At 45.5% G+C, this 24,394-nt stretch overlaps 1 protein-coding gene across 1 annotated transcript; it reads right to left on the bottom strand.

Moving 5' to 3' along the window:
- Positions 1-739: 739 nt before the first annotated feature.
- SIAH2 (siah E3 ubiquitin protein ligase 2) lies at positions 740-22,589 on the bottom strand. Its single transcript, XM_030928792.1, has 2 exons — positions 21,644-22,589; positions 740-2,313 (listed from the first exon to the last, which is right to left on the bottom strand). Exons 1-2 carry the CDS (start codon positions 22,061-22,063, stop codon positions 1,756-1,758), a joined length of 978 nt encoding a protein of 325 aa, XP_030784652.1. The 5' UTR covers positions 22,064-22,589; the 3' UTR covers positions 740-1,755.
- Between the last annotated feature and the right edge of the window lie 1,805 nt (positions 22,590-24,394).

The raw sequence follows: 24,394 nt of genomic DNA, 5'->3' as shown, positions 1-24,394 counted from the left end.
TGAGGGCCAGGTATGGTGGCTCACGCCTTAATCCCAGCACTTTAGGAGGCTGAGGCAAGTGGATCACTTGAGGTCAGGAGTTCGAGACCAGTCTGGCCAACATGGTGAAACCTCATCTCTACTAAAAATACAAAGATTAGCCAGGTGGGGTGGCATAGGCCTCTAGGCCTAGTTACTCGGGAGGCTGAGGCAGGAGAATTGCTTGAACCCAGAGGCAGAGTTTGCAGTGAGCTGAGATCATGCCATTGCATTCCAGCCTCCGTCTCAAAAACAAAAACAACAAAAAAAGGAAACTGGGACACTGAAGTAAGCAGCCTTCAATCCTTGCTGAGCATTTGGCCCCAATCTTCTGAATTCTTTTGAGAGTTTAGGGTTGGGACTGAGGGAGTGGGTCACCTTGGATCAACCCTAGCACTCTGGATGTCAGCACTGGCCAAGCATCTTCCTTCTGACTCTGTAAAGCAGGAGCAATCCTCTTCTTGCACAGCTGCTGGCACCATCAGACAGAAACGACAGCCCTGGGAGGAGACCTGCAGCACTGACATTCAGTGGTTCAGACACGTGAGCCCGGACCCCAGTGCTGTCATGGATCCGTGCCATGACTTGGTCCAATGACTGTTTCCACAGTGGAAACAGTGAAAGTTCCAACCCCTGATGTAGTGATGAAGGTTCACTGCACTTGCACACAGTAGATGCTCAATAAATACCCATTATTCAATTAGAGAAATGAAGCACAACATCCATTTTTGGAAAATATTTATTAAAAAACTAGTGAATGTGGCAGAAAAACAAAACCAACACACAGCTTTAAATAGCAAGCATATGACACACCAGTTATAAAGCTTTTCCAACTCTACTGACCTAGTCTTTCACACCAGCTACTGTCGACGAGGGCTTCCAAAGGAAGCCATGTGTAAACGGGTCATCTGTACTAGTGGTGAGCAAAACTAATTACATGAGAACTATCAATGGCCATATGACTTGCTTTTCTAGGCAATCCACCCAAAACATAGGTGAGTGACCAAATCTCAGGTGTGTGTTCATGTGGATCTATAGTTCTAGTTTTAATTTGAGGGTTAGGGGAGGTTAGGGGATGAAACAGTAGAAAGACAAACAGTATCGGCAGAGGGCAACCTTAAAGCACCTTTAAAATCTGGACCCTTTCCCACAATTTAACCCAGTAATTCTCAAACATTACTGTTGAAAAGAATCACCTGATGAGACTGTTAAATTGGCAGGCTCCCTAAATCTGCAATTTTAAGATAAGCACTCTGGGTGATTCAGTGTCTATTAGCCAGCCATCCAATTTGAGAAACACTGTTTAAAATGCATTAAAACAATTCCTACATCCCACAAACAAAAGTAAAGGAATCTGCTGACAGTCACTGTGCTTTTGTCAATGTCAAGGGACCGATATGGGAAGGCAGGCAGGAAGGGGCCTCCCATTCCTGACACGCTGATCTATAGAAGCCCTGTGCAACAGCCTGTCAAGTGTTGTTTAGGGAGTAAATACAATTTAATAAGAGTTGTTTTAGATCACAGAACAGCCTCCAAATTACCAACAGGCCAACCCCATTCATCCCAGGTTAATGAACTTTGTTGGGTTGAAGCCAGATGGGAAACTGCTGTTCAAACAAAACACGGGTAATTGTGGGTCCTGACTTGTGAAGACATATGGAATAAAACATCTATAAAAACCTTTATTAAACATAGAGCACTATGCCCAAATAATTTTGACGGTTTACGAAAGTCACATCATGGACAACACGTAGAAATAGTCACATTGATTCCAAGGTTCCCATTATCTGCAAAAAGATGTGCTATGGCTGTGTCGAAAACAAGGCAGTCGCTGTTCATGATGGCTGCAGCCACACCATCATGAATCGACCGGGGTGTGGCCTCCCAGGTCAATCTCCGCCGGTTCCCATTCAACTCCAGTCTATAGGCAAAGTTCTCAGCTTGCTTGCGGGTGCCAATGAGCAGGACGATGGCAAAAAACTGCTGGTGGCCTTCGTACTTCTCTTGTTTCTCCAGCACCAGCATGAAGTGATGGCCAAAACATGACTGCATCATCACCCAGTCGACAGCCCCTGGCAAGTTAATGTCTGTAGCTAGAAAGACGATGTCTTCTCCTTGGAGGGTGGTAATGCTCTTGTGGGCATGCATGAGATGGGACATCACAGCTTCCAGGGACCCCTGCCACTTGCAGGAGGCACCAGGACAAGGGCAGGAGTAGGGACGGTATTCACAGATGTCTTCATGTTCTGGTTTCTCTGTATGGTGCAGGGTCAGGGAACAGCCCGTGGTGGCATACTGCAGAGAAAGAAATGCATTGAGTCATTGGGCCTTCTCAAAACTTCTATTGCTTCAGCCCTCTATAAGTACTTAACTACTGCGTTTTCCTGGGCTTACACTGTGTTCTTAACTACTTTTGCTCAAAACAAGTGAAATATTCAAGACTAAAAGTCTCAGTCTCTACTCATCATCAATGCTGTCATGCATAAAATCAAGGGTATTTTCCTGAACCAGAAACATGCTGTTTTCCATGCCCCCTGTTCTGCTGTCAAAAGGATGAGAACTAAAGTTCTCTTACTATGCACATCTCAAAATTGTTGAGCAAGCCCTGTAAAATCTGATCTTCCCCATATTTTCTGTGAAGCTGTTTTTTAAAGAATTCAATTATTTGGGGGTGGGGATGGGGTTGGGCAAGGATTATGATATTATCCCCAGATTAGTTTTCACATATAGACAATATGAACAACAGTATAATTCTATTGTCCCCCTCCACTGCTTCCTGGCTCAAACTGGTGACTGGCAGGCAGGCCGTGGGGAAGGCTGCCCTTTGGTTCCTTGCTCTTTGCTCTGGCATGACCAGGCTAGGGTAGCAGAGGCCTGGAGACCCCTTCATACTGCTAGAAATATTACCCCACTGTATCCTTTTGACCTTCCCTCTGGGGGGCTTTGCCCATATTTTTTGGTTGGAAGGAAATCACACTCAAGAGCTACTTAACTAACTCATAAGACTGCCGGTCAGTCTGGTTCTGGCCAGTAGAGGTTAAAATGAGAAGGGCCTAACCCTCCTCTCAAAGCTCACTGACCCCCAACACTTCCTCCGATTCAAAAGCACATCACTTCATGGTCAGGTATGTCAGGTCCTCACAACAGGCCCGGGAGGAAGCAGAACTAGACGAGTTTGTTGACATGATCAGTCTGCCCCTCAGACACTGCCTTAATAGGGTAAGAGAACAAAATATTTTTCTCCCTTGCACTAGGGATGACATTCCTAATGGATAAATCATACCTGCCGTGGCAAACGACCACACCAAGAGGAACTGAACTTCTGCTCCTGACTCTCACAGGATGACAGTGTTAATTCCTAGATACCAGATGGAGAATCAGCCCACAGGCAGACACCTGCCCTGAGTACTAAGCTGTGGTTCTGTAAATAATTAAGAAACCTGAATCACCTTTTCAGGTGAAACTAGGTGTCAGCCTTATACCCCTGGAGCACAGAATGGCAGGGGAACTGTCTGGCTTACCACACTTGGATTCCCTGCTCCACCAAGACATGAAAGCACCAAATAAGGGCAGGGCCAGGTCATTTTTCTAAAATGCTATGTCCAGTTGCTTAAAAAAAAAAAAAAAAAAAAAAAAACCACCATGCTGTTTTTGCTTTTCTCTACCCTGCTTTATGGAATAATCCCCCTTTTAAACTGGAAGTCGGTCAAATTCCAACCTTTATAGATGAATTTATCACTAGCAACAAGCAGATAGTATGCACTATGTGCCTTCTCCATACAAGACGCTAAGTTACAGTCACTCAGAGGATTCCAAAGCAAAGATGATAGTCTCCACTCTCAGGGGGATTAGTCTCCCCTAATCGGAAAGGAGAGTGGCTTAAAGAAAGAAATGCAGCTCATCCTCCAACCCTCACTTCCCCATACCTAAGCGGATTATGATATTCAACAGAAATTGGCAGAAATGTTTCACTGTTACTTCCTTTGCCCATAGGAATTGTTTGTTCATCTTTTAAAACTCTGAACTAATTTTTAAAGACTGGGTGTAAAAAAACTCACTCAGGAGAAACAAATTCATTTATTCATGCGTATTTATACTTTGTGCTCCTTACTTTATAAGGCCTGAAAAACAAATCCCTATTAACTGTGTTTTAAATTTAGGGTGTGGCTAGGAATACAGAGCCTCCTAATGTTCTTTTGTGAGTGATGGGTGAGACATTTCTGTCCAGAGTTTAAACACACACACACACACACACACACACACACACACACACACACAGTAAAAATAGCAAGAACTAGCCCAGAGCCTGGCAGATTCTTGAAACAAGCTCTCAATATCTGAAGATGTTTCAAAACGAACTGTTCCCCATAGCCACCCAGGTATAATCCCAGGAATGAGATGAACTTTGGCCAATGGCAACCAGAAAGGTACCACCTGCACCTCTGCCCAAAGCTCCAAACCACTCCTCATTCATGACAAACTCAACATTTACAGCAAATATTTATCTGGCAATCATTTTATAACTTTCCCCACTCGAGTAGGAGTATTTATACTCTGAATTATTTGGTTTGCCTTACAAGTCACATATTCAACACTTCTTTTCACCCAAATATACAGAACAGGGAACCTCCCCAAACTGCACATATAGAAAAGGCATTACTTTGCATTTGTGTGGACAACGATCTCATGTTTTTTCATAAGGATCTTGCTACATCCTCTATTAACTTAAATAAATAGTTTTAAGGCCTTAGGTGCTTACTCTGCTTTTACTAAACAAGCAGAAATTTCATGACATTCTATTCCTTCTCTTTCCATTATGGGTAAGGTTCATGTCTTCATAACCACTGGTGCCACTTTTATGATGACTAAAGTCTAAACTTTAACCCCCTACACACACACACACACACACACACACACACACACACACACACACACACACGACTTCAAGCAGTCTTGGCATTGTTCTGGAATGGCATGCAGAGCACCATGGGTGTTCTGCCACTTTCATCAGGGGTTCTTATCCAGGGATCCGAGGGAGGGGCTTTAGGGGTTTGTGAATTCCCCAAGACTGTATGTAAAACTGTCTAGGTGCTTCTGAGCAGCAAAGCCAAGCCTCACTGGCCCCTGGCCTTGGGCTTGTGTTTTCTTTTTTCCTTTCTTTTTTTTCTGTGAGACAGAGTCTTGCTCTGTCACCCAGGCTGGAGCGCAGTGGCGCAATATCGGCTCACTGCAAACTCCGCCTCCCGTGTTCATGCCATTCTCCTGCCTCAGCCTCCCAAGTAGCTGGGACTACAGGCACCCGCCACCACACCTGGCTAATTTTTTTGTATTTTTAGTAGAGACGGGGTTTCACCATGTTAGCCAGGATGGTCTCGATCTCCTGACCTTGTGATCCACCCGCCTTGGCCTCCCAAAGTGCTGGGATTACAGGCTTGAGCCACCGCGTCTGGCCTGGGCTTGTGTTTTCTTGAAGAGCTCCAGGGGTTTCTAAGGGTTTCCAGGGCTGAGAACCTCTATCCTAGAGCACACAGAAGGAATCAGCTGTGGATCCTGCCCTTGTGGTATTTCCAGTTGAGAAAAACCATATAATAAATTTAACAACTGCGTAAAGGAAGACCAGGAGGGCAACAGGTGATTTTAAGGTGGGACAGGGTGAGGAGGACAGGGTAAGGAAAGCTTTACTGTAGACAAGTGGATTGTGGTTTGAGTTGTTCCATCTGGTTCTAGCACAGGGTGAGTGGAGGAAACAGACGGGATAAAACCTAAAGGAGGCCAGGTGCGGTGGCTCACACCTGTAATCCCAGCACTTGGGGAGGCTGAGGCAGGTGGATCACTTGAGGTCAGGAGTTCAAGACGAGCCTTGCCAATATGGTGAAACCCTGTCGCTACCAAAAAATAGCGGATGTGGTGGCATGCACCTGTAATCCCAGCTACTTGGAAAGCTGAGGTAGGAGAATCACTTGAACCCAGGAGGCGGAGGTTGCAGTGAGCTGAGATCGTTTCACTGCATTGCAGCCTGGGCGACAGAGTGAGACTCCATCTCAAAAAACAACCAACCTACCTAAAGGAGAAGGCAGGTCAGGTACTTTCCTGACAATGGAGTTTATTTTGAGTTTCTCTACAGTGGTGTTATTGACATTCTGGACCTGATAATTCATTGTTGTGGGGGCTGTGCTGTGCAGCGTAGGACGTTTGGCAGCATCCCTGGTCTCTATTCATTAGATGCCAATAGTAACCACCCCCTGCCCCTCAGCTGTGACAACCAAAAATGTCTCTAGGTCTCCAGGCATGGCCAAATGTCTCCTAGGGGGCAAAATGGCCCCAGTTGAGAACCACTAACTCTGATGAGAACCACTCATTCCAATGCTCAAGAATGACAAAACCTGGCTTCCAGGCAGCCACAATCACAGTTGCAAGGAGGGGCCCATGCCAGCAGGTCCAGTGGGTCACTGCCCCACCCAATGAGCACTACCAGGGCAACTCAGGAATGCCAGCCCTGCCACACAACCAGAACATGATCGCTAGCAAAGCATGGAGTTAGACCAGGGAGCTCATTCTGCCCGGTTTACTCACTAGAAGCTGGATGCTCCCAGAGTGTGGCTGACTGGTCAGGGCCCTGTGGTCATTTGTGGCTTCACAAGGGGCAGAGCCCTGCATTCCCAGGCTGCCCCTTCAGGGTTCTTTCACTGCACACAACAGCTCAGGAGTCAAAGAATCAATATTTTGAGAAAACTAAACAAATAATTTACGTCTGCCTTCAGCCTGGCCCCCAACCCAACACACATAAAACCCAGAGTCCACAGATACACTGCTTTTGGAAGCACGTTCTAATATTAACTTCTTTGGTTTGCAAGGAGAGAAAAACCGACCTGAAAGTGCCACTCCCTGAGGAATAAGGCAGCAGCATCTCACAAATCAGTAACCAGCCATTAGGCCCTCCCAGCCTTCTCTGGGATCTGGCAAGAAAGTCCTGAGGTTTCACTTCACACTCTAGCTAGGGCTTGCTCCACAAAATGTGAAAAGGTCAAGGACTTGTGCGTTTGGGCTGGGGAGGGCTTTCCTTTAGATGTCTGGTTCTTAGCTGTACCCTCTTGTTACTGAGAGAAGGCTCTTGGGCTGGTTCGCAGAGGGCTGCCTGTGTCTCCTGGGACGAGCCCACAGCTATAAATGAGATTTCTCCTTAGGGAAATATGTGCTCATTTTCCCCAGGGGGAATTAGTTTTAAGCAAACCTCTCTAAAGAAAACACACACACACATACATACACACACACCCTGAAAACTAAAGAAGAAAATAGGGAGGTAGGACTGGGCGTGATGGCTCACTTCTGTAATCCTAGCACTTTGGGAGGCCGAGTCGGGTGGATCACCTGAGATCAGGGGTTCTAGACCAGCCTGGCCAACATGGTGAAACCCTGTCTCTACCAAAAATACAAAAAAAAAAAAAAAAAAAAAAAAAAAATTAGCCGGGTGTGGTGGTGGGCACCTGTAGTCCCAGCTACTCAGGAGGCTGAAGCAGGAGAATCACTTGAACCTGGGAGGCAGAGGCTGCAGGGAGCCAAGGTTGTGCCATTGCACTCCAGCCTGAACAACAAGAGCAAAATGCCATCTCACACACACACAAAAAAAAAGGAGGTAGATGATGGCCCAGCAGAATGAGAAACAAAGAGATGTTGAAATCCCATTTCTGACTTCTCTTTAGAAACTTTTCATGTTGCAGTGACTCAAAAGTCTTGTGCAAATGTGTTCTGCCATTGAGATGCAATGTGTAATCTGGACCCTCATTTTTAGGTCTTTGCAGAAAGCAGCAAATAGTTCCCATTCTTTTCCTGGGTGTGGGGTTTGAAGGTTGTATTTAAGTTGGAATTTAGGCAGGGTTTTTCCCTTTTCAGCAGAGAAACCCCTTCATACACAAATATACACAAAAAGATATGTCTGCACACAGTCAAACACAAGACACCTGTTATTTACCTAATGAACACAGTCACATTATGTTTACTTATGAAATGAGTATACAAGCAAAATAAGCCTTCTTAGCCATGGTGCTAGTGAAGGTCATGGATGCTGTGATTGGTTTAGAACAAGTCACTTAACCTATTTAATTAAATCTGATTCCATGCAATTCAAGAATGATTTACTGAACCCAACAATCAACAATCTACTCAATGGGAGGAGCATGTGCTCCACAGCAGAAGCATGTCTGTGAGGTAACCACATTGCTTAAATCGGCTTACCTCCCAGGAAACAGCTGAAATTATTAGCAAAATACCTGCTAGCACCTCAAATGAGAATGTCTCAAGAACAAACCACAATCGACATTTTGTTGTTGATGCTCATCAACTTTGGAATTAAATCTAAGAAATGACCTTGTCTTGGAGTGAACAAAAGCAAATGGCACTTTCTTTCAACCTAAATAAGTTGTAATGATCACAGAATGCACACTGACGGCTAAGTGCGATGCATAACTCTAGAATGAGAAACCAAAATTCCTATAAAGGACATTACTGGGGCAAAAGCCGTAATTTGAATATGGACTGTGGATTAGATAACAGGATCTGCTGTGTGTCAAATTTCCTGATTTTGATAACTGTGCTATGATTATATAAGAAAATGATTTTAGATGAAACACAATGAGGTATTTACGGGTAAAGGGACAAGATGCCTGCAATTTACATTCAAATGGTTAAAAAATATGTATGAGCAGAGACAGCACAAATGATAAAGCAACTGGAGCGAAAAGGAAATAACAGGTGAATCTGGATAGAGGCTATAAGGGAATTTTTTTATGCTATTATTGCAACTGCTGCGTAAGTTTGAAATCATATCAAAATAAAAACATTGCCAGGCAAGGTGGCTCAAGCCTGTAATTCCAGCACTCTGGGAGGCCGAGATGAAGGAATTGCTTGAGCCCAGGAATTCAAGACTAGCCCGGGCAACATAGGAAGACCCCTGTCTCTATAAAAATGAAAAAAGAAAAAAAAAAAAAATAGCCAGGCCTTGTGGTGCACACATGTAGTCCCAGCTACTTGGAGGGCAAATGTGAGAGGATTGCTTGAGCCTGGGATGTCAAAGTGCAGTGAGCCATGATTGCACCACTGCCCTCCAGCCTGGGTAACAGAATGACAGACATCCTGTCTCAAAAATACATACATGAAAACATACTAAAGAATCCAGGGACTGAGTTAGCATATTTATCCTTTATGTGATAGAAATGGTTTATGCAGAATTGGTTGAATGAATTTTTATCATAATAGTGTTTATTTTAAAAGAATATATAACTTTAGCTACATAACTACATGTAAATGCAACTGAAGTTGGTAGTTTTTCTTTTACTAGAGGCTCTTTGAGACTGTAGTGAACCAATACAATTTTGCAATGAGAAACGAATTGTCATGATAACCGACACTTCTTTGGCCCCTATAGAAGACAATGCATTCTCCATTGTCTTCTGATCCTTCTAAAGGTTTGCAAGTCCCTGACAAGTCTGTGGCCTTGGCATGTAGTTTCATTATTCACCACCCTCAGTGGTCCAAGGTAAACTCCACTTTGTTCCAGACCCATTTGAAAGATGAACTCCAGGAATAAAATTTACCCAAGTGCCCTTTTTCTTTTGGGAGGGGAACCTGGAAGTGGGAAGAAGAGATATATGAGCTCAACTGGAAGGATGAATTTCTGACAGTATAATTTATTACATATGATTAGCAGATAATTAGGACTTGTGCAAATGGGAGTTGGCAGCTAAACCTAGTATAGATCCACATCATGGTAAAAGTTACATTTTAACCATCAAACTTTTAAAAGGACATCTAGCAACTCAAGCTAGCTGGTTTGTGATTTAAAATGTTTACCTGCTTCACAAAGACCACTGAATGATCACAGGTTATTTTCCAGTTAATTTATGGGTCTACTAATTTTTCTTATTGGTTTATTGATTCATTGCCTGCTTCTTGCCCACCTAGTATCTGTTGATAAATGAATACATGTTAGATTTATCTGCCGAAGATGGAATGTTTTCCACCATGTTAATTTTACTTTAATTAGAATTTTTACTGTGGGACTTAGAATTTTTAAAAAATTCAATAGATTTTGAGAACATGTAAGAAGAAATGTTTGTTTTAGATTTCAGGCACTATGGTTTTGTCACTTTTGATGAACGTGTTTCACATATTTTATTTACATAACTATTTGGAGTGAGAAGGTTTTAAAAGTTTTTTTGTTGAAATGACAGGGTCTCACTTTGTTGGCCAGGGTAGTCATGAATTCCCGACGTCAAGCAATCCTCCCACCTCAGTCTCCCAAAATGCTGGGTTTATAGCTGTGAGCCACCATGCCTGGCAGTGAGGAGGTTTATAGCCCTTCTGAGATATTACCTAGACTGGAAAACATCAGCACCACTGACCTTTTGATGACTATATGTTCCTCTTGCTTAAAGTATGTTTACAACAATGGTAGAATAGCTGTGATTGGAACTCAAGTACCCAGTGACCTGTGTGACCTGGAGCCTACCAAGTCACCCATGAGTGGGTCTATAAAACTGTCTACGACTTACTCCTTGACTATTCTTAACAGTGGAAGAGTTGTGGACTCTTCAAGTTAATCATCTTAAGGCTTGGGAAAGAGGAGAAAGTGAAATCTGTTCTTGTGACTTATTTATAATACTCAACCTGCATCTGTCTAGCATCCTTCCTCTAAGAATCTTAGCGTATTTTCACTTAACTCAAATGGTAAATTCCTGAACTCTGCTGTGAGGCAGTGTGAAGAGATAATCAGGCCTGGCACGGTGGCTCATGCCTGTAATCCTAGCACTTTGGGAGGCTGAGGCAGGAGGATTGCCTGAGCTCAGGAGTTCGAGACCAACCTGGGCAACATGGTGAAACCCCATCTCTACTCCAATACAAAAGAAACTAGCCAGGAGTGGCAGCATGTGCCTGTAGTCAGGAGGCTGAGACAGGAGAGTTGCTTGAACCTGGGAGGCGGAGGTTGCAGTGAGCCGAGATCACACCATTGAACTCCAGCCTGGGTGACAGAGAGACACTGTCTCTAAAAAAAAAAAATGGCCGGACACGGTGGCTCATGCCTGTAATCCCAGCACTTTGGGAGGCTGAGGTGGACGGATCACGAGGTCAGGAGATCGAGACCATCCTGGCTAACACAGTGAAACCCCATCTCTACTAAAAATACAAAAAGAAATTAGCCGGGCGCAGTGGCAGGCACCTGTAGTCCCAGCTACTCAGGAGGCTGAGGCAGGAGAATGGTGTGAACCCGGAAGGCGGAGCTTGCAGTGAGCTGAGATGGCGCCACTGCACTCCAGCCTGGGTGACAGAGCGAGAGCGAGACTCCATCTCAAAAAAAAAAAAAAAAAAAGATAGATAATCATCAACCAATAGTGTAGTAATGGTTTTACAGACAGTGACATGAGAAGACACTATTACTCAGCACTAGAACTGTCAAGTCAAACAGTGTCACCAAACAGTGGTGAGAGTAAGGAAACACTGTTAACTTTGCTAAATTTCTTCTGGGGAAGGCAATTCTAATTAAAATCTTGGGCCCAAAAATCTGTCCTTTTTGCCTAAGAGAAAGTCAACAAACCACCTTTTAGCGTGTTACTAAGAGGTGTCTTGGGAAGATTTTGGCATAATTTTTTTTTTCTTTCTTTTTAATAAAAGATAGAATCCTGCTGTGTTGCCCAGGCTGATCTCAAACTCCTAGCCTCAAGTGATCCTCCCATGTCAGCCTCTCGAAGTGTTGGGATTACAGGCGTGAGCCACCACAACTGGCCTGGCATAGTTATTTCTGCAGAAATCTGAGAACACCCTGCTATTGAGGGAGGGTGTGTTTAGCCTTACAAAGACTCCCACGGCTGGCAGGGGTTTATTTTTAATCTTAGAAACTTTAAACAAAGGTTGACTTTTGACCATGTGTGCTTCTCATCTGTCCATAGCTAGAGTTAGCAGGTAACCACACATTGCCCTGGAGAACCAGTTTTGTGAGGTCCCTTCAAAGTGCATGTTCAAGCAAACAAAGCACTGGTCACATGGCATAGAGCCAAGTTAAAGGCTCTATGCCATGTGACCAGTACCGCACCCACCCTTTCAGTATGCCCTCACTCTTCCATGCCAGGTGCCCACCTGCACAACCACATAACTGCCCTGACAGTTCTTCAAACAGCTCTATTCCCCTCAGCAGTCTTTATTTCTCAACGAAAGAAATTGAATTCACCAAAAGACTTCAGTGGTAGGGTTGTAAAATTATCAAATAGGCCAGGCACAGTGGCTCACACCTGTAATCCCAGCATTTTGGGAAGCCGAGGCAGGTGGATCACCTGAGGTGAGGAGTTTGAGAACAGCCTGGCCAACACAGTGAAATCTGTCTCTACTAAAAATACAAAAATTATCTGGGCATGGTGGCACGAGCCTGAAGTCCCAGCTACTCAGGAGGCTGAGGCACGACAATCACTGGAACCCGGGCGGCAGAGGTTGCAGTGAGCCAAGATCGCACCACTGCATTCCAGCCTGGGCTCAATATTAAAAAATAAAAAAATTATCAAATAAAAATACAAGATGTCTCTCAGGCAATATTTGGAATATACTTATTACTCCTCTCCGGCCCCACAAGTTATTTGTTGTTTAACTGAAATTCAAATTTAACTGGGCATTCTGTATTTACCTGGCAACCCTAATAAGAGGGCCCTCTGGTACCACTGCCATCCCTGCAAAAGCCACTACTTGGGTCTAGAATGGGAAGAGGGATCACTGTTCCTCAGAAGGGTAGAGTGGGCACAGAAAAGGCAAGAGGTTGTAGTGAAAAAGACACTGTGTATGTAATTAGTCCAGACTGGAGTTTCTGTCCCCAAACTTAAAAACTGCATGAGCATGGGTGCCTAGCTCGGGCCACCTATAAGCAAGGCAAGCAATGTCCTTCACAAGCAACTCTGCTGGCCTCCCACACAGCCTCCTTATGAGCTTCCATTCCTTATTTCTTCATGGGCAAACCACTGCACATCCCTCAACATGCTGCTGATGCCACCACAGCAGCAAGGTCTTAGACTCCTTTAGGCTCCTACTACTTCAGAAGGGCTCTGCCCTATTGGCACATCTGTCTCCACCACTAGACTTAGAGTTTCAGAAAGACGAGAGGGGTGAGCAGAGGCAAGAACTGGCTAGGCAGATGGGTTGTGGGAAGGAGAGGGCCTAGAACTGCAGGAGATTCCAAGGCAAGAGTGAGTATGATGCTAAGTTGGTAGACAGGTCAGCAGTGACCAACTCTGGCCTGACACTGCACCAGGGAGAAAAAGCAGGCTGTGGCATTAAGAAAACCAAAAGGTAACATCCAGTGTCGGTGCTGCTGGGAAGAAATGGACATTCAACTGTAAACCATTCTAAGGCTATCAAAAAGCTTCGACTTCTCAGACTGGGTGTGGTGGCTCATGCCTGTAATCCCGCCACTTCAGGAGGCTGAGGCCGAATCACTTGAGCTCAGGTGTTCAAGACCAGCCTGGCCAACATGGTGAAATCCTGTTCCTACAAAAAATACAAAAATTAGCCAAGCATGATGGTGTGTGCCTGTAATCCCAGCTACTCAAGAGGCTGAGGTGAGAGGATCCCCTGAGCCCAGGAGGTTGAGGCTGCAGTGAGCTGTGATTATGCCACTGTACTCCAGCTTGGATGACAGAACTAGACCCTGTGTCAAAAAAAAAAAAAAAAAAAAAACAAAAACAAAAAACACTTAGATTTCTGCATATACCCTTGGGCTCTACCATCCAACTTCAAGGAATTTATCTTTAGGAAATAACTGTTCTTTTGTGTACAAAGATTTGGTTATAGCTATGCTTTAAAAAAAAAAAAATCTCAGTAAGAAAACAGAATTTAAATGACCACAAATAGGAACCTGATTAGTAATTCTGGTACTGTTATAGAACCGCAATATGTGGCCATTAAATATGATCCTAAAGAAGATTTATCACTGTAGAAAAGCAGTCACGATGTACTAGATGAAGAAGCAGATTATGAAATAGTGTGGACAATAGGATTTCCCACCTGTATTGTTCCATTCTCAAATTGCTATAAAGAAATGGAGTTGGGATTTGGACCAGGCCAGAGTAGGGGCTGCCCTCAAAACTGCCAGAGTAAGAGGGATCCTGGGGGTAAAAGGGACCCAAAGATACTATCTTTGTTGATTCAAAATTTTAAAGCAGTGCATAGGCCAGCACATTAACAAAAGAATATTTTTCTTTTCTTTTCTTTTTTTTTTTTTTGAGACAGGGTCTCACTCTGTCACCTAGTCTGGAGGGTATTGGCAAGATCTTAGCTCACTGCAGCCTCGACCTCCTGGGCTCAAGCGATCCTCCCACCTCAGCCCTCTGAGTAGCTGGGAGTATAGACACAAGCCATCACGCCTGCCTAATTTTTGTATTTATTTATTTATTATTTTTTTGAGATGGAGTTTCACTCTTGTTGCCCAGGCTGGAGTGCAAAGGCACGATCTCGGCTCACCACAACCTTTGCCTCCCAGGTTCAAGTGATTCTCCTGCCTCAGCCTCCCAAGTAGCTGGGATTACAGGCATGCAGCACCACGCCGGGCTAATTTTTTATTTTTAGTAGAGACGGGGTTTCTCCATGTTAGTCAGGCTGGTCTCGAACTCCCAATCTCAGGTGATCTGCCCACCTCAGCCTCCCACAGTGCTGGGATTACAGGTATAAGCCATGGTGCCTGGCACAATTTTTGTATTTTTAGTAGAGACGGGGTTTCACCATGGTGGTCAGGCTGGTCTCAAACTCCTGACCTCATGATCTGCCCTCCTCGGCCTCCCAAAATGCTAGGATTACAGGCATGAGCCACCACACCTGACCAGGAATATTTTTCATCCATCTCTATATCACCTGTGGGCAAAAACTGAGAAGAGAATAACCCTTTTATCCCATAGATGCTACACAGTCTAAAAATTATTACATAAAATCTTTATCAAACTGGAAATGAGGAAAACAACAGTTTTGCAATCTAGGACAAAGTTGATGAAATTCATAGAGCATTTCAGTGTCCTTCATGAGCCTTAAAAGGATACCCCAAAGCTTAAAATAAAGATACATTTGATCAGGAAGACTTTCTTATTTTCCTTTTCAGGATGTCCAGAGCAAACCACATTCAAATATCCTGTGTATGATCGTGTCCTGAAAAACTCGCCGGCAACACACAGTGGCTCCAAATGTTGGCACAGGTACACAGTTTAGCAAATGCGTATCTGCTACATGCCCCTTTCAAGGAGGGAGGACCTTATGGGTTTGAATAAGAACTGCCACGTCTCACAAATTTTGTCAGAAGCAAAATCTGATGCGTAAGACAATTAACAGTGAGGCCTTACTATATTCATGTATACAGTACTTTTTAACGGGGCTTCAAAAAACAGCTCTACCACAGAATGGGACAGTCTAACCCAATCTTGGGCTGGTATTTTATAGGCCAGACCTGCTGTAACTTTTGGTAAGCCTCTGTTCTGGTTATACCAAGGCTCAACTTTCACTGATAACTATTTACTCCAGTTCCAGGTCGTGGTGACCTGTGAAAAATCTTTGGCCAATTATGTGTGGAATCACCATTAAGCTTTAGTCCTGCCATATAGTATTCTAATGCTTCTGCTTTATACAAAAAGTAAAATACAACAAAAGGTGTATTATCAATTTTGTTCTTTAAAATCTTGAGCCCTGGAGCTAATGTATGTGGACTCTGGTCCTTGCCAGTTCACTCTGCTTTTATGGGCCAACCTTGCCCATGTCAGGCAGTAGTGAGGACTTCAGGGAGAACTTCCAAAGTAAATAGTTTTGTCTTAGGAGAATTTTGGGGGTTAGGAAGAAATTTTTGAAAGTATTTTTGGCTACTTGGCTTGTGCTTCCTGCTTCCAGGTGATCCCCCATTGCAACCTTCCAACCACCCTAATACCCCCCATATTCCATTCCATATGGTGAAGCAAAAGCCCTCAACAGCACTTCTAATCTCATTTCTGAATACCCACTAGCTAGGCGTTATCTCCATTCTTTCTAATGGAGGAATAAACAGGATCAGGGAAGTATATGACTACACCAAAGTCACACAAAGCCAGGACGAGAACCCACGTCTTCTGTTTCCTGGTTCACGTTCTTTTCACTGGGACCGCTTACTATATTTTAAAATTTTAGGGTAAAAAAGAACCTTGGGATAATCATTTAGTCCAATCTCTTCTTTTAAAGACCCTCAGGTGCAAAAAAGAAACTGACCTGTATAGAGTCAAACATGTAGTCACAAGGCCATCATCTGAGGTTTCCCAGTGGCCAGCAAATAATATTCTCTTGGCAAAATAAAAATGAAAAGAAAACAAGTTACAAAATCACCAACAGTTAGGGCCTAACAGAGTTCAAAAGTTCATGTATGGCAAGAGTTAAATGAGAACTTCCAGGCTCAAGGAATGCTTCTAGAAGAGAATCAGATCAGAGGCTGCATGCTGGCAGCTGGAATTTGGCCTGGAGACATGGTTGCCTTGGTCTGCAAGCAGTGTCTATACATGTGAAGTCAGCCAATGCTAGAAAAAAAATCGAGATATTTAACATAAAAAAAAAAAAAAAATCCAGGTTGGGCATAGTGGCTCACACTTGTAATCCCAGCACTTTGGGAGGCCGAGATGGGAGGATCGCTTGAGCTCAGGAGTTCAAGACCAGCCTGGGCAACATAATGAGATGCCATCTCTGAAAGGAAAAAAAAAAAAAAATCCAGATTTCTGGCTTTTCTTGAAAAAATCTAAAGGTCTGATATGCCTGCACCCATATCCCCACCCTCACCAATCAGCCAGAGCTGAGTAAAGGCTGCCTCTTGGGAGATGGCACCTGTTCTCTGGCTCTCCACTGTCTCCACTGCTCCTCCAGGTCTCCCTGACCCGAGGCCATGCATGCGTCAAATGCTTCTCTCCTCTGCATTACGTGGCCCTGCTCCCATTTAGAAAGTTTGTCTCCACTGAACTAGATGAGGCCAAGGGCTTTTAAACTTTCAACTGTTTTGTCTAACCTTACTTGGTTTTATGTAATTTTTTATTATTTTAAGGAACACAGATATTGTCACAATGCAACCACAGAGAAGACTTGTCTGGCTAAGGCTTTCAAATTCAATAATTATTTGGAGATATGCTACTAGAAACTTTCAGAGAGGACAAAGAAAGGGTATCATCACAGTGTAAGAAGGCTGGAGTGGATTAGCATTGCTTACAGTTGTGGAGAGAAATACTTGTCTGATAGCAAAATGCACAGTTGCATGGTAAAGGAGACTATGTTGTTCACATGAATGTGTCAACCTTCACTTCTCCCCCTAACCCACACACTGAAGGGGTGAGTTTAAGTCTGGGCACAGGATGTCAAAAGTTCTCAGGCATGGAACAAGCCATAGAATGGATTAAAAAATGCCCCAAGTGGAAGAAAGCCATACACAATTAGACATTCCATTTTTTTTTTTTTTTGAGATGGAGTCTTACTCTGTCACTCAGGCTGGAGTGCAGTGGCACAATCTCAGCTCACTGCAACCTCCACCTCTCGGGTTCAAGCGATTCTCCTGCCTCAGCCTCTGAGTAGCCGGGATTACAGGTGCCCACCACCACGCTCAGCTAATTTTTATTTTATTTTTTTATTTTTTATTTTTTGAGGCGGAGTCTCGCTCTGTCGCCCGGACTGGAGTGCAGTGGCCGGATCTCAGCTCACTGCAAGCTCCGCCTCCCGGGTTTATGCCATTCTCCTGCCTCAGCCTCCCAAGTAGCTGGGACAACAGGCGCCCGCCACCTCGCCCGGCTAGTTTTTGTATTTTTAGTAGAGACGGGGTTTCACTGTGTTAGCCAGGATGGTCTCCATCTCCTGACCTCATGATCCGCCTGTCTTGGCCTCCCAAAGTGCTGGGATTACAGGCTTGAGCCACCGCGCCCGGCCTATTTTATTTTTTTAAATGAGACCGAGTTTCACTCTTGTTGCCCAGGCTGGAGCGCAATGGCGTGATCTCGGCTTACTGCAACCTCTGCCTCCTGGGTTCAAGCGATTCTCCTGCCTCAGCCTCCTGAGTAACTGACATTACAGGCATGCACCACCGTGCCCAGCTAACTTTTTTGTATTTGTAGTAGAAACCAGGTTTCTTCATGTTGGTCAGGCTGGTCTCAAACTCCTGACCTCAGGTGATCTGCCCGCCTCAGCCTCCCAAAGTGCTGGGATTACAGGTGTGAGCCACTGAGCCTGGCCCTAATTTTTGTATTTTTAGTAGAGACAGGGTTTCACCATGTTGTCCAGGCTGGTCTCGAACTCCTGACCTCAGGTGATCTGCTCGCCTCTGCCTCCCAAAGTGCTGGGATTACAGGCATGAGCCACCACACCCAAAGATCTGAGCTAATAATGTACCTGGCTCCCCATGTCAAAGGTGCTGGCAACACTCTAGCCTTTAATTAATTACCCTACACCTAAGTAGGATAGTTATTTGGCAATACATCCATTTTTTGGCCAACTGAAGCAGTCCAGAGCTGTGATGATATCCCACAAAATACTAGGTTTGTAGGTTTCCCCCACTCCCCATCTTCCTACCTTACATGGCCTACAAAATTTCTGCCAATGAATTTCATAGTGAGTATGTATGTTGTCATTTTGGGATGGTCCCATAAGAGGCCCATCTGGTGAACTCATCCAACCAGATGGTTTTGTTACTGGTGTCAACCTTGAGTTATGATTCAGAATCTTGAGTATACACTCAGATTCGAAATCCCTATGCAGTAAGGTGTAGGACAAAACATCTGTGCCTTTGAGATGCAGGTGCTTGGACTGGTCCTCTTACTAGCTGTGTGATTTGACAAGTCACTTCACATTTAACCACTCTGTAGGCATGAGTTTCCTCATCTGAAAAAAAAAAAAAAAAAAAAAAAAAAAAAAAGCAAACTAGTAAAAGCTGACCCCTGCGAAGTAGCTGGCAGATAGAGGGCATTCAATAACATTCCAGATAGCTTCCCTTCTTTTCATGGAATGCTAGAAGCTACAGGTCCTCAGAAGTTGAGCAGACTTATCTCTCATTTATATAGATGAGGAAATCAAGGCCCTAGGAGGTGGTCTTTCAGGCAAACAGTGGCAATACCAGGCAGCTCTTGAGATGTGGACTCTGTTACTTTATTCAACGTTGTTTTTTTTCACATGAGCCAGCCCATGAGAGATTCTGAGAGCAGGTGGGGACAGTGAAAAGGCAGTCCCATAATTTCTAGGAGCCTCAAACTGTAGGCCGAAGGGCTAGGTAAACAGACCTACCTTGTTTTAAGTTTGATACAGGCCTTATGACTCCCTGTTGTTTCTCATCCTCTACAGCACATCTTGGTTGGTCGCTGGGCCTATGTATACATTCAAGTTTGGTTCATCTAGACTAACTGGCTGAGCTGCCCTGCCAATAGTTTGGATTATTGATCAACCAAAGGTGAGGCATGCACACTCTCGCTTTATATAACTCACACACATGCACACACAAAAGCATCCCCAAGATCACATTCTAAGCTTGGTTCCTGGTCTTTAGGGGAATAGTTGGCCCTTTTAAATTTCAGCTTGCAAAGTAATGGCTTTGCCCAACTGCATTCTTATAGAATAGAGACTCAGAAAATCACTGACATGTACAGAAAGGCTGAGAACCCCCGATTCCCAGAACTGCTCTTCAAGGTTGATTTCACTAGCCTGTTTCACGTTAGCAAAGAACATATGCTTTCATAGGAACCAGAGTTCTAGATCCTGAAAGTGAAACTTCATGCTCCATATAGCATAACTGTTTCCTTCCCTTTCTCTTGGGAACAACACAATTCTAAGGTTACATTTTAAAAACAAATTATGGATTACTGACTAATATCAAATGCTCATTTGTGAACTAAAACTCACCTAAAAGCCATTTCTTCTGTTAGCCACTACGGGTTTAAGGGAAAGTAAAGGGATGAGAAAATGGTTCCCCAGAAATCCTGTGGGGCATCCCCCACCCCTGCAATATATCTCAAACATCAAATAGCCACTCTATGTTAACTACCACCAAACCTTTTCCGACACTAGGTTGTCTCCTTTTTCACAACCCTAAGACAACTATGCAAATACTTCATCTAAATTTTGAGAAACTGGGCTGAGTGAATTAGTAAGCATTATATGAGGAGGGGTTAAAAGCAATTTATTAAGGTTGCCTGAAACACCCTAGTCCAAACACTGATTCAAACCCTTATTTAAATATGCTATTTTTAACCTCATTTGCAGCAGGGCAGCAGACCAAATTAAAGCACTCATTTTACTGACCTGAGTCCCACGCCTGAATTCTCTGGTGGATTATTTTTAATTTAAAAATGAGCTCTTGTCCTATAAAATAAGCAGCACCAAGGAGAAATACAAGACAGCCTAAAGGGCCCAAGAGGCAGAGCAAGTTACTTTTACAAAAAAACTGGAAAGTATTAATGACAATATTTCCACTTCTAATTTCAGATAATGAACTTTACAGTATAGTTCTAGGTCATAATGAAGTAATGTAGACAAGTATGTCTGTGAAACTGCTCCTGAAGGTAAACAAATGTTACAATATGACCACACAATGCAATACTATACAGTCATTTAAAATACAATGAAGTCGACTAGGTTTCAGGCATAGAGAAATATGTGTGATAATATGAATTTAAAAACAGCAAGTTGCAGATGCCATTTTTGGAGAAAAACTTACATCTATGTGTGGGTATTAAAAAACCTCCCTGACATACACTGACATCTATGATCCTATATTTAGCTGCGAGGGTGTATGTATATATAGTTTAAAAAGATACACACTAAACCTAACAATGGTGGGAAAGGAGGGGAGAGGTCTTGGTCTTTCATTTTACTTATGGTCTTGGCTTGCATTTTTCGCAAGGGCATTGAAAACTTTTTACATTAAATAAAAAATGAAGTGATGAGCTTTAAACAACTGTAACAACAGCTCTTGAGTGTCCTTGTTAATTTCTTGATTGACTGTTTTCACCCCACTTAGTACAAAAACGCAGCCACAACTCCTCAGTCCTTCCCAGTCCTTGGAAGGCTAGGAGAGAAAAAGGCGTGGTTTGCAGGGTTTTCTTCTAGCTAGAGGAAAACAGGCTGTAGGCGCCCTTTTTTTAGCTACACTCTCGAGAGCTCCCACGTGTCAGGGGTGCGCAGACTGTAGGCGCGGGGTGCAGGACTCCAGTATCAATTCAGCCAAGCCGAGGGCTGGACAAGGGTGCGTTTAGCTTGCCCGTTTCCTCCCTCCTCAGTCCACACATAGTTTCTCGATCCAAGTTTTACTGGTGCGGCCCAGCCCTACCGAGCGTACCCGAATACATGTCTGCAGAGGACGCGGGCATTGGGCCGGGTGAGCTACGATGTTCTAACGACCAGCGAATGCCAATTAATCTGTTAACTGTCAGTTAACCATTACTCGGTAAATGTCAACCCAGAACTACTCCCAAAGTGGGCTTGAGGGAGGGTAGACGAAGTGTAAACATTTTTTCTTTTCTTTTTTTTTTTTTTAAATGAGAGATGCCGCCCGCCTCTCCGGGCCTGCGAGTGGGCTGGAGGATACCGGAGTCCCTGAGGTCACCGGCGGAGGTACGCGGGCTGTCCCTGGACTTACCTTACAGGGAAACAGGACTGCCGAGGCCACCTTCTCCATAGCCAGGTTCCTGATGCTGGGCGTCAGGGCGCCCCTGCACGTCGGGCAGCAGCTCAACTTCTGGCGGCATTGGTTACACACCAGGTGCCCGGCCTGGCACTGCAGGATAGGAGGCAGGACATAGTCAAAGCAGACCGGACACTCGAAGAGCGAGGTCAGCTCGTGGTGCTGCGGGGACACCGGGCCGGCCCCGCCGCCGCCGCCGCCTGGGCCCGAGATCACCGCCGCCGCGGCGGGCACCGCGGACGAGCCGGGGCCCGCAGCCGAGATGGTGGCGGCGGCCGGGGGCGCAGCCGGGGACGGAGTGTGCTGGGGCTGCGGCGGCGGCTGCTTGCTGCAGGGTTTATTAGCGCTGGGGCCGGTGGAGGACGGGCGGCTCATCGCGCTCCGAACCAACCATGGAACTGCGGGCGCCTGCCTGCCGCGGGGCCGCCCGGGTCAAGGCGGTGCGCGCCCCGCGGGCAGCGAGCTCCGAGGCAACGCCACGGCGCCCAGCCCCGGTCTGGGCGGCAGAGACGCTCGGCCCCCGGCAGGCGGAGGGCTGGACCGCGCTGATGCACTCCGCAGCCCCCGGCGTTCCGAGCACGCCTCTGCGTCGGACCCCGCGCGATGCCCTCCTCCCAGCGGCGTCCGGGCCCCGAACCCAGCGGTGCGCAAAGAGCCCCCGCCCACCCGCTTCTGGAGCGGCCGCTGACGCAAGCCCCGGGGGCGCGCGCGGACGTGACGCCTGGACACGTGTGCGGCCGCCCAGGCGCGCGGGGACTGGCAGAGCCACCCTGCGCCGGGGCGCTGGCTCCGCCCGGCTCCAGCTGGCAGCGCAGGGGGCCGCCTAGCGCCGGCGCTTCCTGCTCGGGCTGCGGGCCGGGCCTGCGCCAGTGAGCATGCCTGGCTCGCCGCAGCCCCGCGGCGTTGTCTTTTCCGGGTTGGCGAGGGAGGCCACTCTCGGGGAAGGCGTCGCCGAAGTCCTCTGGCCACACCCCGGGGTGTCTGGCCGACGCGTCCCTGAGCTCAAACGAGAAGGGCAACTTCATGCGGGGCGGGGGCGTGGACGGTGGGTGGGACCGTACGCTGGCGGGTAGGGGCGGGGCGCCGGCGCCCCTGCACTGGTCGGAAAAAACCGAGAGGTTTCTCTTCTCAGGGTTGAGTCACCAGCGTGCAGGCGAGGAGGGCGACGCGGCCAACGGAGTTCTGTGTTCGGAGTCAGGACGAGAAGCACTGGGCGGGAACAGGGCGAGGGGCTCGAGTTGGGTCTGCAGCGGGCACAGGACCTAGTTTCGTACAGTTAACGGTGGGGTTGAGTAAAGAGGGGGGCGGTGGGGAGGAGGTAGGCCCCCTTTATTCCTTTCCCAGAGGACCAGGAGGAAGCTTCGTTGAATTAAGCGCCCCTGTCTTGTATAGCAGGCCGAGGAGTGAGCTCATGGACAGCTTTGGCTAAGAGTTCGAGATCATCTAGGAATGCCAGAAACGTGGGTTGGGTCGTGAGGTCTCTGAAGACAGTGGGTGAGCCTCCAGTGTAAGGCGCTGCGTCCGCTTGGTAGAGAGCCGGCCGAAGTCCTAGTCTTTGTTGCGAGCTGTAGGCCACCCTGCGCGCCCAGCAGAAGCGCTAGAGAGGGCACCGTAGCCCGGAGTGAACCGCATGTCCAAATGTAACTGTGTGCTCCGAGTTAAATTGTTTTTCTGCAAACTTTGCTTGAGCCAACGATTCCAGAATTGGGGAAAGGGTTACCCTAGGTGGAAATCGGATATTTGTAGGAGACACAGAGGTAAGGACCAACTATTAGGACTGAGTGAAAAATGGTTCCCTCCAACTGTAAAAGTGGAATAAAAACAATACCTATCTTATAGGTGGAGCAGTGAGGAGTAAATGAGTTTAATATATTTCAAGCTTTTAAAACAACCTCGCTCATCATAAGCACTGTTTAAACATTAGCTGTTATCTTTTAAAAATATTAGTGGATGTTTAATATGAATGAATACAATTTGTCCAAGAAATACGGCGTTAGAGCCCAGAAGAAATAAAGTTTCGTCTTACAAAGGGCTTTGACTACATGCATGGAATTGATGGAATTTGGTATAAATCTTGAAAAAACGTAATAGTTGTAGATATTCAATCGTTCAGTAAATGTTTCCTGAGCATTTATCATGTATCAGCTACTACTGGAGCTCTGAGAATGGTTCTCATACAGTTTACATTCTAGTAAGAGAGCAAGGCCCAATAATCAAACACTCATGGGAGAGAAAGGATTTCAGATACCACGGGGGTGGGAAGGCATTATAGCAGGAGCTAAAAAGCACAGAGTGAAAGAATGAATTCTGGGATTGCATTGGGACTTGGAGGGGATATAATGGGAGTGTAGAGGTGTGGGGTTAGCACAAGCGGAGCCTCAACTGGCTTAATAAGACACCTCAGTGATAGGGGTAAACCACTGTAGGGTTTTGTTTGTTTTTTTAAGAACACACAAGTAACAACACTAGGTTTTGTAGGTTTTTGAAAGCTCTTTAGTAACATGGCTGAACCTGAGTTTTTGGATAGATGGGGAGCATAATATGATAATTAATGTTTATTGAGTGCCCACTGTACGTTGGGCATGGACAGTTTTAAGTATTTATCATAACTCTATATGATGAATACTACTTTTATCTCCATTTTACAGTTGAAGAAACCGAGACATAGGTTACTTTGCTGAAGATCACATAGTTGAGAATGTGAGA

Source organism: Rhinopithecus roxellana, chromosome 1 (assembly GCF_007565055.1).
Source record: "Rhinopithecus roxellana isolate Shanxi Qingling chromosome 1, ASM756505v1, whole genome shotgun sequence".
Taxonomy (NCBI): domain Eukaryota; kingdom Metazoa; phylum Chordata; class Mammalia; order Primates; family Cercopithecidae; genus Rhinopithecus; species Rhinopithecus roxellana.
This window is presented reverse-complemented; position numbering and strand designations above follow the sequence as displayed.

Coding starts and splice junctions, on each gene's coding strand:
- SIAH2 (XM_030928792.1), bottom strand. CDS start 22,063: ATGAGCCGCCCGTCCTCCACCGGCCCCAGCGCTAATAAACCCTGCAGC. Junction 2,314..21,643: donor CAGTCCTGTTTCCCTGTAAG/GTAAGTCCAGGG, acceptor CTTTCTCTGCAG/TATGCCACCACGGGCTGTTC.